This window comes from Oncorhynchus masou, chromosome 22, assembly GCF_036934945.1.
Source record: "Oncorhynchus masou masou isolate Uvic2021 chromosome 22, UVic_Omas_1.1, whole genome shotgun sequence".
NCBI lineage: Eukaryota > Metazoa > Chordata > Actinopteri > Salmoniformes > Salmonidae > Oncorhynchus > Oncorhynchus masou.
The window spans coordinates 29,926,721-29,944,095 of record NC_088233.1 but is presented as its reverse complement, the minus strand read 5'-3'; the positions used below and the strand labels follow the sequence as shown (position 1 = coordinate 29,944,095).

The 17,375-nt window shown below is 45.9% G+C and overlaps 1 protein-coding gene across 1 annotated transcript in view; it reads left to right on the top strand.

The window, feature by feature from the left end:
• LOC135508815 (protein piccolo-like) overlaps positions 1-17,375 on the top strand; it is a 118,300-nt gene that overhangs the window by 33,759 nt on the left and 67,166 nt on the right. Inside the window, exon 12 of the mRNA XM_064929027.1 lies at positions 12,276-12,281. Coding sequence (XP_064785099.1) covers positions 12,276-12,281 — 6 coding nt within the window. The remainder of the gene's footprint in view (positions 1-12,275; positions 12,282-17,375) is intronic.

Here is a 17,375-nt window from a genome sequence, read left to right as displayed (position 1 = left end):
AATAAAAATAATAGGGTGCATAGGAGCAAAATAAATAAATAAAATTAAATACAGTAGGGCAAGAGGTAGTTGTTTGGGCTAAAATATAGGTGGGCTACGTACAGGTGCAGTAATCTGTGAGCTTATGTGGCAAGGCTTGGAAACTATTACAGACCACAAAGGGAAGCACAGCTGCGAGCTGCCCAGTGACACGAGCCTACCAGACGAGCTAAATCACTTCTATGCTCGCTTCGAGGCAAGCAACACCAAAGCATGCATGAGAGCATCAGCTGTTCCGGATGACTGTGTGATCACGCTCTCCGTAGCTGACGTGATTAAGACCTTTAAATAGGTCAACATACACAATGCTGCGTGGCCAGATGGATTACCAGGACGTGTGCTCCTGGCATGTGCTGACCAACTGGTAGGTGTCATCACTGGCATTTTCAACATTTCCCTGATTGAGTCTGTAATACAAACATGCTTCAAGCAGACCACCAAGGTCCCTGTGCCCAAGAACACAAAAGCAACCTGCCTAAATGACTACAGACCCATAGCACTCACGTCCATAGCCATGAAGTGCTTTGAAAGGTTGGTAATGGCTCACATCAACACCATTATTCCAGAAACCCTAGACCCACTCCAATTTGCATACGGCCTAAACAGATCCACAGATGATGCAATCTCTATTGCACTCCACACTTCCCACCTGGACTAAAGGAACACTTATGTGAGAATGCTATACGTTGACTACAGCTCAACATTCAACACCATAGTACCCTCAAAGTTCATCACTAAGCTAAGGATCCTGGGACTAAACACCTCCCTCTGCAACTGGATCCTGCACTTCCTGACGGGCCGCCCCCAGGTGGTGAGTGTAGGTAGCAACACATCTGCCATGCTTATCCTCAACACTGGAGCTCCTCATGGGTGTGTGCTCAGTCCCCTCCTGTACTCCCTGTTCCCCCACGACTGCATGGCCAGGCATGACTTCAAAACCATCATTACGTTTGCAGACGACACAACAGTGGTAGGCCTCATCACCGATAACGACGAGACAGCAAAAGGCAAGGAGGTCAGAGACCTGGCCGGGTGGTGCCAGAATAACAACATATCCCTGAACGTAACCAAGACTAAGGAGATTATTGTGGACTACAGGAAAAGGAGGACCGAGCACGCCCCCATTCTCATCGACGGGGCTGTAGTGGAGCAGGTTGAGAGCTTCAAGTTCCTTGGTGTCCACATCAACAACAAACTAGAATGGTCCAAACACACCACGACAGTCGTGAAGAAGGCACGACAAAGCCTATTCCCCATCAGGAAACTAAAAATGATTTGACATGGGTCCTGAGATCCTTAAAAGGTTCTACAGCTGCAACATCGAGAGCATCCTGACTGGTTGCATCACTACCTGGTATGGCAATTGCTCGGCCTCTGACCGCAAGGCACTTCAGAGGGTAGTGTGTACGGCACAGTACATCACTGGGGCTAAGCTGCCTGCCATCCAGGACCTCTACACCAGGAGGTGTCAGAGGAAGGCCCTCAAAATTGTCAAAGACACCAGCCATCCAAGTCATACTGTTCTCTCTACTACCGCATGCAAGCGGTACCGAAGTGCCAAGTCTAGGACAAAAAGGCTTCTCAACAGTTTTTACCCCCTAGCCATAAGACTCTTGAACAGGTAATCAAATGGCTACCCGGACTATTTGCATTGTGTGCCCCCCCCAACCCCTCTTTTTACGCTGCTGCTACTCTCTGTTCATCATATATGCATAGTCACTTTAACCATAACTACATGTTATGCCTCAATCAGCCTGACTAACCGGTGTCTGTATGTAGCCTCGCTACTTTTATAGCCTCACTACTGTATATCACCTGTCTTTTTACTATTGTTTTATTTCTTTACCTATCTATTGTTGACCTTTTTTCCACAATTGGTTAGAGCCTGTAAGTAAGCATTTCACTGTAAGATCTATACCTGTTGTTTTCAGCGCACATGGCAAACACTTTGATTTAAAGTATAATGAGGTATTATTTGGGGGATTCCTCATATTATAGCCATATCATTTAAAAAATTATAAATAGTCTCCACATGGGAGTATGGCACTGCTCTGATGTCAGTGTTCGTACAGTGGGCTAGCTAGCCGATTCACAAGCGTTCCAATGTAATAACATGTCATTTCTCAGACCTCTCTTAGTCACACAACTGGAGGCCTTTTCTAAAGGTCATCTTTTGATGCTAATGCCGTTTTAATGAGATGGCGGGTTATTTCGCACTAACCTCCACAGGCTGGACCAAAATACCACCAGATTATACCTGAAAGCAGTTTGCATTTAATGGAAACTCAAAGTTGCTGCTGCATTATTGATTTTTTATGTATGCAGCCCATTTAATATTGTTTTGTAATGGTTGCATTTTAGGTAATAGATGATCATCGGTAATTGTCAGTATTTGTTGCAAGTGACGTACTGCATTAGCCACATACAGTATTAGTATTTGTGTGCTACTTGGTAGCCTGTTCCCTCATGTCCCTGGATGTTGAATCTCACTAACAGGGCTATGAGAGTAGACCTCTGTGATACTGTGAATATTTACGACAAGGCTCAGCCTAACTCACACATCATAATGGAGAAATAATTCTTCATCTGATCGACTTTCCTCTTACATAAACGTCTTTGCTCCTTGTGTCTTTCATGCACAGAAGACAATTCAGCCTGAGGTGGCGGGTGGGAGAGGGGATACACGGACAATGCTTACTTAGTACATCATCAACATGCCTGTGTGAAGGCAGAGTGGCAGAAATTGCTTGGCCTTAACATTGATGGCTGGGAATTTGTGTAACTGCAGGGGCATTGTCATAAGATTTTTAAAAAATCTTTATTTAAGTAGGCAAATCAGTTAAGAACAAATTCTTATTTACAATGACGGCCTACCCTGGCCAAACCCTACCCCGGTCAAACCCTACCCTACCCTACCCCGGCCAAACCCTACCCCGGCCATACCCTACCCCGGCCAAACCCTACCCCGGCCAAACCCTACCCCGGCCAAACCCTACCCCGGCCAAACCCTAACCCGGCCCTACCCTACCCCGGCCAAACCCTACCCCGGCCATACCCTACCCCGGCCAAACCCTACCCCGGCCATACCCTACCCCCCCGCCAAACCCTACCCCGGCCAAACCCTACCCCGGCCAAACCCTACCCCGGCCAAACCCTACCCCGGCAAAACCCTACCCCGGCCAAACCCTACCCCGGCCAAACCCTACCCCGGCCAAACCCTACCCCGGCCAAACCCTACCCCGGCCAAACCCTACCCCGGCCAAACCCTAATCTGGATGACGCTGGGCCAATTGTGCACCGCTCTATGGGACTCCAAATCACTGCCGGTTGTGATACAGTGTGGAATCGAACCAGGGTCTTTAGTGATGCCTCTAGCACTGAGATGTAGTGATGCTGAGCTACTCAGGAGCAATACTGCATAGTGCTTTTCTTGAGCTTCAGATCTTTCCCTGCTTTATATAGTTCTTTTTTTCTTCGAATTGACAGATGCTGTCAAAGCCTTTTTATCCTCTACAGAAGAGTAAAAAGCTGTGGTATGGTTGGAGAGGAGAGGGGAATGGGGAGGCGTGGGAACAAGAGGGGGCAAACACCATCAGCAAATCTGTCCATTTCCCTTCCCCTCTCTCTTTCTACTCCAGCTGGTCTTCTCAAAAGCCTGAGTGGATGTTTTCTGTTATCTAAGACACACGTGTTCCCTCCCTGGGTCTGTTTACAGCTGTTTTCTATTAGACAACTTCTACCTAGTTATAATGTTCCATACAGGGTAATAATGAGCATGAGCAAGGACGTATTGCTGGTTGGCAGTCTCATAGTTGCTACAGATGTGCTGGCACCACCATTAGCCTTTGTATAAAATGTCAGTACTATAATTTTTTATTTTCCAATGGAAAAAGGGACTTCCAAATATGTAAACAACAACAGCAATCTGTCATTCATGGTATCGCGACTCATGGTCTACGGCTACCATCCATGATTAGAAATCGCACACCTCATAATCTATAGCCCTGTCTGTAGGGAGCAATCATCACACCCACCTCCAAGGTTATGAAGCAAGGTTTTTAGCTTTAACTGTGGTACATTTTCTCTACTCTCTGCTAGGCCTGTGTAAATGTGTAGGTCCTGCCCTGGCCCAGGCTGTTGCTGTGGTGATACGGAGAAACCCCTTGGTGCACCGAGTGACGGTGTTAAAAATAGTCCCTCAGAGGCCAGACCAAACACAGCTTACCTGCTACCGCCTCCCTCCTTTCAACCCTTCTTCACAGGCTGTGTTTTTCACAGGGTTCTAGCCACCCTTTTATGTAGGTTTTTAACCATTGCACTTTTTTTGCAGCGTGTTTGTATTGAAGATCAAGACTTCCAATATTATTTTATCTTTACTTCTGAGGCTGAATGTTTCAAGTGATAATCTGCAGAGCAAGCTGGTTTAAATGTGCAATCTTACTCATGTCTTGGACCAGGTCTTCCCTGTAAAATAAGGTTTATGTCAATGGGACTAACCTTGATAGGCTACAGTTAGGGCTATGTAGGATTTCAACACTGCTGTACTTTCTACCTCAATTGATTCAGACTATAATATGAGTTATTATAGGCCAGTTGATGGGTGTGTTGTGCTTAGGAGCAGTTCCTAGCTGTGACGTGCAACCCTCAAGCAAAAATATTCCTTCAAAATGGGAGAGTGGTGCGGCTTGCTATTTTGACAGTGGGCTTGGCTGTCAGTTGGAGGAGAGGGAATCTCCCCCTAGAGACCTGTCCCCATTAATGCACTCATAGTGCATCTCTCTCTTTCTCACTCATTCTTTCTCTTTCGTCTCCGCTCTCTATTTATCTTTCTATCTAGTCTATCAATCTTTTCTATCTTTACCCCTCTCTCTCTCTCTCTCTCTCTCTCCCTCTCATTCTCCCCCTCTCTCTCTCCCTCTCTCATTCTCTCCCTCTCTCTCTCACTGTCTACCCGTCTTCAAAGGAAAGTTTGTTGACGTGTCATCTGTCAGATTTGAGAGAGAAAGCAGGGCCCAGACTCTTCGTCTTCAGAATGAAGCACTCTGCTGATGGCAGATTAGTGGGTCAACACTCTCTATTATCAGAGGGCCAGATTGATGAGGAATGTGAGCACTGCAGGGGCTGCTGAAAGCACACTATATTAGCCAGCTACAGGCGTTGACAAAGGCAGCTGCCAGGCAATCAATAAGGAACTTACAAGCATGAGCTTCTGCAAGAATAGAGGTTCTCTGACAATCTGAAATATACAGCCTCAAACACAACCCACCGGCCTTTTGTTCAAGTCACCTCACAGATGGCATGATATCAGATGTAAATCTCCAGTATTTTTGTATGCCCTTTGCCAGGGGACTTGGTTGGCACACTGTGTGCTTCTTAACATAGTAATGCAACCAAGCTATTGATATTGTTGTGATAATGCTGACAAGTTTTAAAAAAAATAGTATATGCTTGGTTACAGTAGCAGTGTGTTGGTTTATATGCTCTCTGGTTTACAGGCTTACAGGTTAACAGGCTCTCTGGTTTACAGGCTCTCTGGTTTACAGGCTCTCTGGTTTACAGGCTCTCTGGTTTACAGGCTTACAGGTTTACAGGCTCTCTGGTTTACAGGCTCTCTGGTTTACAGGCTTACAGGTTTACAGGCTCTCTGGTTTACAGGCTTACAGGTTAACAGGCTCTCTGGTTTACAGGCTCTCTGGTTTACAGGCTCTCTGGTTTACAGGCTTACAGGTTTACAGGCTCTCTGGTTGACAGGCTTACAGGTTTACAGGCTCTCTGGTTTACAGGCTTACAGGTTTACAGGCTCTCTGGTCGACAGGCTTACAGGTTTACAGGCTCTCTGGTTTACAGGCTTACAGGTTAACAGGCTCTCTGGTTTACAGGCTCTCTGGTTAACAGGCTCTCTGGTTTACAGGCTCTCTGGTCGACAGGCTTACAGGTTTACAGGCTCTCTGGTTTACAGGCTTACAGGTTAACAGGCTCTCTGGTTTACAGGCTCTCTGGTTTACAGGCTCTCTGGTTTACAGGCTTACAGGTTTACAGGCTCTCTGGTTTACAGGCTCTCTGGTTTACGGGCTCTCTGGTTTACAGGGTTACAGGTTTACAGGCTCTCTGGTTTACAGGGTTACAGGTTTACAGGCTCTCTGGTTTACAGGCTCTCTGGTCGACAGGCTCTCTGGTTTACAGGTTTACAGGTTTACAGGCTCTCTGGTTTACAGGCTCTCTGGTCGACAGGCTCTCTGGTTTACAGGCTCTCTGGTCGACAGGCTCTCTGGTTTACAGGCTCTCTGGATTACGGGCTCTCTGGTCGACAGGCTCTCTGGTTTACAGGTTTACAGGTTTACAGGCTCTCTGGTTTACAGGCTCTCTGGTCGACAGGCTCTCTGGTTTACAGGCTCTCTGGTTTACAGGCTCTCTGGTTTACAGGCTCTCTGGTCGACAGGCTCTCTGGTTTACAGGCTCTCTGGTTTACAGGCTCTCTGGTTTACAGGCTTACAGGTTTACAGGCTCTCTGGTTTACAGGCTCTCTGGTTTACAGGCTCTCTGGTTTACAGGCTCTCTGGTTTACAGGCTTACAGGTTTACAGGCTCTCTGGTTTACAGGCTTACAGGTTTACAGGCTCTCTGGTTTACAGGCTCTCTGGTTTACAGGCTCTCTACGGGCTCTCTGGTTTACAGGTCGACAGGTTTACAGGCTCTCTGGTTTACAGGCTTCAGGTTTACAGGCTTACAGGTTTACAGGCTCTCTGGTTTACAGGCTCTCTGGTTTACAGGCCCTCTGGTTTACAGGCTCTCTGGTTTACAGGCTTACAGGTTTACAGGCTCTCTGGTTTACAGGCTCTCTGGTTTACAGGGTTACAGGTTTACGGGCTCTCTGGTTTACAGGCTCTCTGGTTTACAGGCTCTCTGGTTTACAGGCTCTCTGGTTTACAGGCTTACAGGTTTACAGGCTCTCTGGTTTACAGGCTTACAGGTTTTTACAGGCTTCTGGCTTCTGGTTTACAGGCTCTCTGGTTTACAGGCTTACAGGTTTACAGGCTCTCTGGTTTACAGGCTCTCTGGTTTACAGGCTCTCTGGTTTACAGGGTTACAGGTTTTACAGGTTTACAGGCTCTCTGGTTTACAGGCTTCTGGTTTACAGGCTCTCTGGTTTACAGGCTTACAGGTTTACAGGCTCTCTGGTTTACAGGTTTTACAGGCTCTCTGGTTTACAGGGTTACAGGTTTACAGGCTCTCTGGTTTACAGGCTCTCTGGTTTACAGGGTTACAGGTTTACAGGCTCTCTGGTTTACAGGCTTACAGGTTTACAGGCTCTCTGGTTTACAGGCTTACAGGTTTACAGGCTCTCTGGTTTACAGGCTCTCTGGTTTACAGGGTTACAGGTTTACGGGCTCTCTGGTTTACAGGCTTACAGGTTTACAGGCTCTCTGGTTTACAGGCTTACAGGTTTACAGGCTCTCTGGTTTACAGGCTCTCTGGTTTACAGGCTCTCTGGTCGACAGGCTCTCTGGTTTACAGGCTCTCTGGTTTACAGGCTTACAGGTTTACAGGCTCTCTGGTTTACAGGCTCTCTGGTTTACAGGCCCTCTGGTTTACAGGCTCTCTGGTTTACAGGCTTACAGGTTTACAGGCTCTCTGGTTTACAGGCTCTCTGGTTTACAGGGTTACAGGTTTACGGGCTCTCTGGTTTACAGGCTCTCTGGTTTACAGGCTCTCTGGTTTACAGGCTCTCTGGTTTACAGGCTTACAGGTTTACAGGCTCTCTGGTTTACAGGCTTACAGGTTTACAGGCTCTCTGGTTTACAGGCTCTCTGGTTTACAGGCTTACAGGTTTACAGGCTCTCTGGTTTACAGGCTCTCTGGTTTACAGGCTCTCTGGTTTACAGGGTTACAGGTTTACAGGCTCTCTGGTTTACAGGCTTACAGGTTTACAGGCTCTCTGGTTTACAGGCTCTCTGGTTTACAGGGTTACAGGTTTACAGGCTCTCTGGTTTACAGGGTTACAGGTTTACGGGCTCTCTGGTTTACAGGCTCTCTGGTTTACAGGGTTACAGGTTTACAGGCTCTCTGGTTTACAGGCTTACAGGTTTACAGGCTCTCTGGTTTACAGGCTTACAGGTTTACAGGCTCTCTGGTTTACAGGCTCTCTGGTTTCATATTTGTTTTAAAGAGAATTCTTTGCTGCTTTGCACACCTGAGTTATTTGATATCATTGACTATGCTGTAGTTGAATAAGATTGATGTGGGGGGATATAGAATTGTGTGGCTTTTTCTCTGAGACGTGCTATCACATTGAATCTACATTGAACAAAAATATAAACACAACATGTTGGTCCCATGTTTTCCATATGCACAAAACCTTATTTCTATCAAATTTTGTGCACAAATCTATTTACACCCCTGTTAGTGGGCATTTCTCCTTTGCCAAGATAATGCATTCACCTGACAGGTGTGGCATATCAAGAAGCTGATTAAACAGCATGATCATTACACAGGTGCACCTTGTGTTGGGGACAATAACAGGATCACCAACCCCTCTTTTACACTGCTGCTACTCTCTGTTTATCATATATGCATAGTCATTTTAACTATACATTCATGTACATACTACCTCAATTGGGCCGACCAACCAGTGCTCCCGCACATTGGCTAACTGGGCTGCATTGTGTCCCGCCACCCAGCACCCGCCAACCCCTCTTTTACTCTACTGCAACTCTCTGTTCATCATATATGCGTTATCACTTTAACCATATCTACATGTACATACTACCTCAATCAGCCCGACTAACCGGTGCCAGTATGTAGCCTCGCTACTGTTATAGCCTCGCTACTATATATAGCCTCGCTACTGTTATTTTTCGCTCTATTCTTACTGTTGTTTTTATTTCTATACTTACCTATTGCTCACCTAATACCTTTTTTGCACTGTTGGTTAGAGCCTGTAAGTAAGCATTTCACTGTAAGGTCTCAAAAACACCCTTGATAATTCTTCATTCAATACTGAAGGATTGTCACTTGAAATCATGCTTGGGTTAATTCATCTGAATGGGCAATGAACCATAATACATTATGCTCACATGCAACATATACTGTACAATACACTGACAATACCTGTTGTATTCGGCGCACATGACAAATACATTTTGATTTGATTTAATTTTAATAAAAGGCCACTATAAAATGTGCAGTTTTGTCACACAATACAATGCTACAGATGTCTCAAGTTTTGAGGGATGTGCAATTGGCATGCTGATTGCAGGAATGTCCACCAGAGCTGTTGCCAGAGAATTGAATGTTTATTTCTCTACCATAAGCCACCTCCAACGATGTTTTATAGAATTTGGCAGTGTGTCCAACCGGCCTCACAACCGCAGACCACTTGTATGGCGTTGTGTGAGTGAGCGGTTTGCTGATGTCAACATTGTGAACAGAGTGCTCTATGGTGGAGGTGGGGTTATGGTATGAGCAGGCATAAGCCATGGGCAACAAGCCCAATTGTATTTTATCGATGGCAGTTTGAATGCAGAAAACTACCGTGACGAGTTCCTGAGACCCTTTGTGAGGCCCATTTTGTTTCGGTGTCTGTGACCAACAGACATATATATGTATTCCCAGTCATGTGAAATCCATAGATTAGGGCCTAATGAATGAATTTCAATTGACTGATTTCCTCATATGAACTGTAACTCAGTATAATCTATGAAATTGTTGCATGTTGCGTTAATGTTTTTGTTCAGTATAGAATAATAAAAGAGTGTGTGATTTAGTGTAGAGCTCAGCAGATACACGCTGGTGGTGTTATAGCCCCGGTATGGCGTCCCTGTGTGTCAGCATAGCATCTTCATAAGAGCTGTCACTCTGAAGGCCTTGTTAATCCAGCTCTGAGACTAATCACAGTCAATGCCTGCATCCCCTGCTCCCCCTGCACAGCTCCCCTGTTCCCCCTGTTCTCAGCACAGAGCTCCTGCTCAAACATATTTAATTAAAGGAATTGATGATGGTATGCCCAGGACTCAAAGGTCTCTGCTCGAGTGGAAACCTAGTAACAGCCATATCATTACAAGGTTGACCTCTGGAAATATTGTGTCTTCAACTCTGACACACATGTAGCTTGATCCTTCTCGACTTCCATTAGTATGTGTTGACATTATGTGCTACCGAGGTGTTTGTGAAATTGTAGTTGAAAAGCATTACAACTTTATCTCGTTTTACAGATACAAGTCATCTGTAATATATTGGAGGCTTCAGTTTGGACTGAGGCCAGTATCCCACCTGGAGAGATGTGAGAGACAGGTCCATATTTAGCCATGGAGAGGGACTGGGGGACAGGGTAGTGTAGAGAGAGGACAGGGACAGGGGGAAAGGGTACTGCAGAGAGAGGAGAAGGATTTTTATACAGGGTACTGTAGATATGCTGTTCAGGTACACAGAGTGAGCTGTTGTTTCATCTTCCTCCACTATTTCCCCCACCACCCCTCCCAAGTGTGTCCTGTCACAAAGCAACAAGAGGTGAATGTAGAAGAAAACAGAAAATGGAACCTTATCTGTTTTTAATGAGTTATGCAAATTAGTTTGTGGTGTAGTTCATTTACAAACCAAGGACATTTTAATCTGAGATGTACTTTTGTGGCGGGGGGATAAAATGATTAAGCATAACATGATGATTTCACCTTGAGTTGAATCATGTTGTTGTTGAAGACAGTGCTGTGGTAATTTAAAAGGTGAATATGCTATTTTACTCTGATGAGAGACAGTGATTCAGTCATGATTATGTTGTTATTTATGAGCCACTGATTTTCAGGTAATCAAAAGAGCACACTCAATTACCTTTATAAAATATCTGATATAATGTAACTGCTAGCATCCCCATTTATATTCAGTGACAAGCTCCTCCATTGGCAGATATGAATTCACCTACTCTTAAACATCAACAGGATAGCTTATTGAATTCCTCTTTCACAAGGGTTTTGATTCATGCGTATGGTTTTATTCTATTTCTATGAATAGTTTCCTGCGTCTCTCAGCACCAGTCTACCGGTCCTGTGTCTCTAATGAGGCTATTGTGTTGGCGTAAGAGGTGATCAGAGAACCAGGAAATGTCAGAGCTTCTGATGACCAATTAATTGCCTGATGGGTTCCACTGGTGACAAGGCTCCTCTGATTAGTATATGTATGAGCTCGAAGCCGCTTGCTTGTTAGTGCTGATTACATCCTCACACAGACCAATGGAGGATGGAGAGAAGTGGGGAGAAGTGGAGTGGACGGGGATGCCATTCAGTGATGACTTAGACAGGATATTCAAACCGTCAGTTTTATCTTTTAAACAATATTACGAGTTCTTCATTTACAGATCTACAAAAAAGACTGCTTATGATTGCTGTCTGAATACTTTGATACTGTTTGACGAGAGAAGCCATATTCATGTTATATGAAGCTGTGGTCGTATATTTAGTAGGCATAGCTCTGCACGAGAGCTTAGCAGGACTGGCTGGGAACTGTGATCGGGTATCAGAAGGCAGCGAAGAATCATGTGTTATATTCCACACATAAAATCAACGATACAATGAGCATAGAAACGATAACAGGAAACATAAAACAGTTAGGCTACATCCTCAGTGTAAAGAAATGGATAAGAATTCCATTTATCATGGATCCTTTTTTAAATTATATTTTTTCTGTATGGTATGGTTTCAGCATAGACAAGTGGTGGACGGTGGTTGACAGAGCAGTAAGCCTGAGCAGGGCCGGCTCTAGCCGATCAGGGGCTCTAAGCATGATTTGGTTGGTAGACACATGCTTTTAGTGACTCCCCTCTTGACGTCGGAGAGAAAAATGTACGTTTTAAAGTGAATTTCCTGCAATTCTACACAGTATGCCATAGGGCGTAGAGAAAATGTTGCAGTTTTAAATACAGTTTCTGCAGTTCTGCTTATTTTGTCATGGGGCAGAGAGGAAATGTTGCTATTTTATAAGACATTTCACGCAATTCTACCCATTTTGCCATGGGCAGATTGTTTGTTGTTGTTGCAGTTTTTAACCAAGTTTTCAGCAGTTCTAAACATTTTGCCATGGGGCGGAGATACCCTATGGCATATACCGTATACCAGTGTATTTCGAAATATCCACGGGATGGTTTTTCAATATTGTTGAAACTATTTATTTTAAGTTTTTCAAAAAAAAAAAAATATTTGTAGCTACTTTGTAAGTAAATATCTGCAGTCAACTTGTGCAATATGTTAGGAGATTGTGTTCCTGTGCTCACGTGTAACATTATTTTACATTTGACATTTTTACAGCTGACCCAGTCACGTGTTTGTTTGTAAATAGCACAACATGAGACAGGTGAGTCCAGCTGTGTTTTTTATATTTTATATTAGAAGTCAACTGTGTTTCTTTGCTTCGATAGATTGATCAGGGACATGCAACTATAGTTTTCTTCCATGAAACTACATCAGTGCATCACATTCGACAGAAAATAGCTTAATTTTCATCAGATGACAACAGAAGTGTAACACTATTTGGCTGGCAGCCACACAAGTACAGTGCCTTGAGAAATTATTAATTGACTTAGTGTACATTTGTTTGTGTTACAGCCTCAATTTAAAATGAATTAAATATGTTTTTCTCACCCATCTACACACCAAATCCCATACTGACAAAGTGAAAACATGTTTTTAGACATGTTTGCAAATTTATTGAAAATGAAATACAGAAATATATCATTTACATAAGTATTCAGTATATACTGTATAGAAGTACCTTTGACAACGATTACAGCTGTGAGTCTTCCTTGGTAAGTCTCTAAGAGCTTTATACACCTGGATTGTGAAACATTTGCCCAAACGTCTTCAAGCTCTGTCAAATTGGTTGTTGATCATTGCTAGAGAACCATTTTCAGATCTTGCCATATAACAAGTGACGAGGGTGTGAAGTAACACAAGCGGAGACTAAAATGGACGTTTCTCCAGAGAAACGACACATGATTTTATTCAGGTAAAAAAACAACAGAATGTGCCACAGCGCTGGGTAACAATAAAACCAAACCAAAGCCTAGCTCATCTTTGAGCCGTTCTACGCGGGTATTCCAGTCTGTCTCTGCTACCGGACAGCTAAGCTGTTTATCTGCGTAGCAACAAAAGAAAACAGAGACACAACAGGCTTGTCCTTACTGGGGTCAATAATATTGATATCGAAACCCTGTCCAGTTGGGTTTCGATATCCCTCCCAGCGTTGGAGGGCTCTGCATATCAGATCTTGCTGCTCCAGACAAAAATCAGATCTGGCCAAAACCAGGTTCAAAGAGTCACCACCCAACCTATTTTTCAAGAGTGTCCCGGCCAAGATAGGCAGCATCAAGTCATTACAAAAGTTACCACCATCCAACCTATTTTTCAAGAGTGTCCCGGCCAAGATAGGCAGCACCAAGTCATTACAAAAATGAGAGACAAACAACATGAAAAACTACAAGTAATCTAAAAATCTAGTAAAAACCATAAAATTCACAAGAGTATAACAAAATCAAAAACAGCCAATTAAAAACATTGACAGGTCAGGGAATCATTCTAGTTTTTGTATTGTCTAGGGTTTTTTGTATTGTCTAGCTTTTGTAGGTCTAGGTGATTTGTATGTCTATGGTGGCCTGATATGGTACCCAATCAGAGGCAGCTGTTTATCGTTGTTTCTGATTGGGGATCATACACTGCTCAAAAAAATAAAGGGAACACTTAAACAACACAATGTAACTCCAAGTCAATCACACTTCTGTGAAATCAAACTGTCCACATAGGAAGCAACACTGATTGACAATACATTTCACATGCTGTTGTGCAAATGGAATAGACAACAGGTGGAAATTATAGGCAATTAGCAAGACACCCCCGATAAAGGAGTGGTTCTGCAGGTGGTGACCACAGACCACTTCTCAGTTCCAATGCTTCCTGGCTGATATTTTGATCACTTTTGAATGCTGGCGGTGCTTTCACTCAAGTGGTAGCATGAGACAGAGTCTACAACCCACACAAGTGGCTCAGGTAGTGCAGCTCATCCAGGATGGAACATCAATGCGAGCTGTGGCAAGAAGGTTTGCTGTGTCTGTCAGCGTAGTGTCCAGAGCATGGAGGCGCTACCAGTTGACAGGCCAGTACATCAGGAGACGTGGAGGAGGCCTTAGGAGGGCAACAACCCAGCAGCAGGTCCGCTACCTCCGCCTTTGTGCAAGGAGGAGCAGGAGGAGCACTGCCAGAGCCCTGCAAAATGACCTCCAGCAGGCCACAAATGTGCATGTTTCTGCTCAAACGGTCAGAAACAGACTCCATGAGGGTGGTATGAGGGCCCGACGTCCACAGGTTGGGGTTGTGCTTACAGCCCAACACCGTGCACGACGTTTGGCATTTGCCAGAGAACACCAAGATTGGCAAATTCACCACTGGCACCCTGTGCTCTTCACAGATGAAAGCAGGTTCACACTGAGCACATGTGACAGACGTGACAGAGTCTGGAGACGTCGTGGAGAACGTTCTGCTGCCTGCAACATCCTCCAGCATGACCGGTTTGGCGGTGGGTCAGTCATGGTGTGGGGTGGCATTTCTTTGGGGGGCCGCACAGCCCTCCATGTGCTCGCCAGAGGTAGCCTGACTGCCATTAGGTACCGAGATGAGATCCTCAGTCCCCTTGTGAGACCATATGCTGGTGCGGTTGGCCATGGGTTCCTCCTAATGCAAGACAATGCTAGACCTCATGTGGCTGGAGTGTGTCAGCAGTTCCTGCAAGAGGAAGGACTGGCCCGCCCGTTCCCCAGACCTGAATCCAATTGAGCATATCTGGGACATCATGTCTCGCTCCATCCATCAACGCCACTTTGCACCACAGACTGTCCAGGAGTTGGCCAATGCTTTAGTCCAGGTCTGGGAGGAGATCCCTCAGGAGACCATCCGCCCCCTCATCAGGAACATGCCCAGGCGTTGTAGGGAGGTCATACAGGCACGTGGAGGCCACACACACTACTGAGCCTCATTTTGACTTGTTTTAAGGACATTACATCAAAGTTGAATCAGCCTGTAGTGTGGTTTTCCACATTAATTTTGAATGTGACTCCAAATCCAGACCTCCATGAGTTGATAAATTTGATTTCCATTGACAATTTTTGTGTGATTTTGTTGTCAGCACATTCAACTATGTAAAGAAAAAAGTATTTAATGAGAATATTTCATTCATTCGGATCTAGGATGTGTTATTTTAGTGTTCCCTTTATTTTTTTGAGCAGTGTTTTTAGGTAGCCATTTCCTTTGGTGTTTGTGGGATCTTGTCTATGTGTAGTTGCCTGTCAGCACTCGTTTGTATAGCTTCACGGTTCGTTTTGTTATTTTATTAATTTGTTCAGTGTTTCATGCTTTAAAATAAATACGAATGTACGCATAGTGCGCTGCGCCTTGGTCCGATCCTTATAACGGACGTGACAGAAGATCCCACCAAAAATGGACCGAGCAGTGTGTTCAGGAGGAATGGACCTATGAGGAGATCCTGGATGGAGCAGGACCCTGGACGCAGACTTGGGTGTATCGCTGTCCGAAGGAGGAAATAGAGGCAGCGAAAGCGGTGCCGTGACGTTACGAGGAGTTATACCAACGAGGTAGGCCGCAGAAACCCCTGGGGGGTGAAATGGAGCAGTCGGCGGCGCCGAGGAGCGAACCAGAGCCAGTTAGGGAGTCGGATGAGGAGCTCGACGCAAGATTCCGGAGAGAGGTGCTAGCATTGAGAGCGCTGCAGAGCGGGCGTGCTGAGGTGCGTGCCATCATCCCGGTGTCACCTGTACCGGTCCCATGCATTAGGTCTCCAGTGCGCATTCATAGCCCAGTGCGTCCTGTGCTAGCTTCCCGCACTTGCCGGGCTGGAGTGAGCATCCAGTCAGGAAGGGTGGTGCCTCCTCTCCGCACTTGCCCTGAGGTGCGTGTCATCAGCCCTGTGCCACCTGTACCGGTCCCACGCACCAGGCCTCCAGTGCGCCTCCACAGTCCAGTACGTCCTGTGCTTCCTCTCCCCACTCGCCCTGAGGTGCGTGTCATCAGCCCGGTGCCACTTATACCGGTCCCACGCATCAGGTCTCCAGTGCGCCTCCACAGTCCAGTACGTCCTGTGCCTCCTCTCCGCACTCGCCCTTAGGTGTGTATCACGAAGCCCGGTGCCACCTGTACCAGTCCCACGCATCAGGACTCCAGTGCGCCTCCACCTCCAACGACGGTCCACGGTCCGGAACCTCCAATGACGGTCCACAGTCCGGAACCGCCAACGACGGTCCCCAGTCCGGAACCTCCATCGACTGTCCCCAGTCCGGAGCCTCCAGCGATGGTCCTAAGTTCGGGGCCTCCAGCGACAGTTCCCAGTCCGGGGCCTCCAGCAACGGTCCCCAGTCCGGGGTCTCCACCGACGGTCCCCAGTCCGGGGTTTCCAGGGACGGTCCCCAGTCCGGGGTCTCCAGCGACGGTCCCCAGTCCGGGATCCTCGGCAACGGTCCCCCGACCTGGGCTTCCAGCGAGGGTCTCCAGCGAAGGTCCCCAGTCCGGGGGTCTCCGGCGAAGATCCGCAGTCCAGAGCCTCCAGCGATGATCCATGGTCCAGTTCTACAAAGGCAGAGGGATCAGCCTAAAGAGGGGGTCTGCGTCCAGAACTGACTCCGCCACCGTGGGTAGATGCCCACCCGGACTCTCCCCTATAAGTTCAGGTTTGCGCCCGGGAGTCTGCACCTTTGGGGGGGGGGGGTACTGTCACACCCTGACCTTAGATATCACTCTTTTCTTTATATTTTGGTTCGGTCAGGGCGTGACTAGGGTGGGTACGCTAGTTTTGGTATTGTCTAGGTTTTTTTTGTATGTCTAGGGTTTTGTAGGTCTAGGTGATTTGTATGTCTATGGTGGTCTGGTATGGTTCCCAATCAGAGGCAGCTGTTTATTGTTGTCTCTGATTGGGGATCCTATTTAGGTAGCCATTTCCCTTTGGTGTTTGTGGGATCTTGTCTATGTGTAGTTGCCTGTCAGCCGTCGTTTGTATAGCTTCACGGTTCGTTTTGTTATTTTGTTCAGTGTTTCAGTCTTTAAAATAAATAAGAATGTACGCACACCACGCTGCGCCTTGTTCCGATCCTTTTAACGAACGTGACATTATCAGGGCCAGGGTTAGGTTGCACGTTACCTGATATCAACAAAAAAAGAATAACTAGGCACCTTTGTTTAATAACCTTGCACGGCTTTTCTTTTTTAAGAGACCCACTGCAAGCGAATTCTACAAGTGAGTTTCCAGACAATATAAAACAGTCATTTAAAACCATTAGAATTTGGTCATGACACA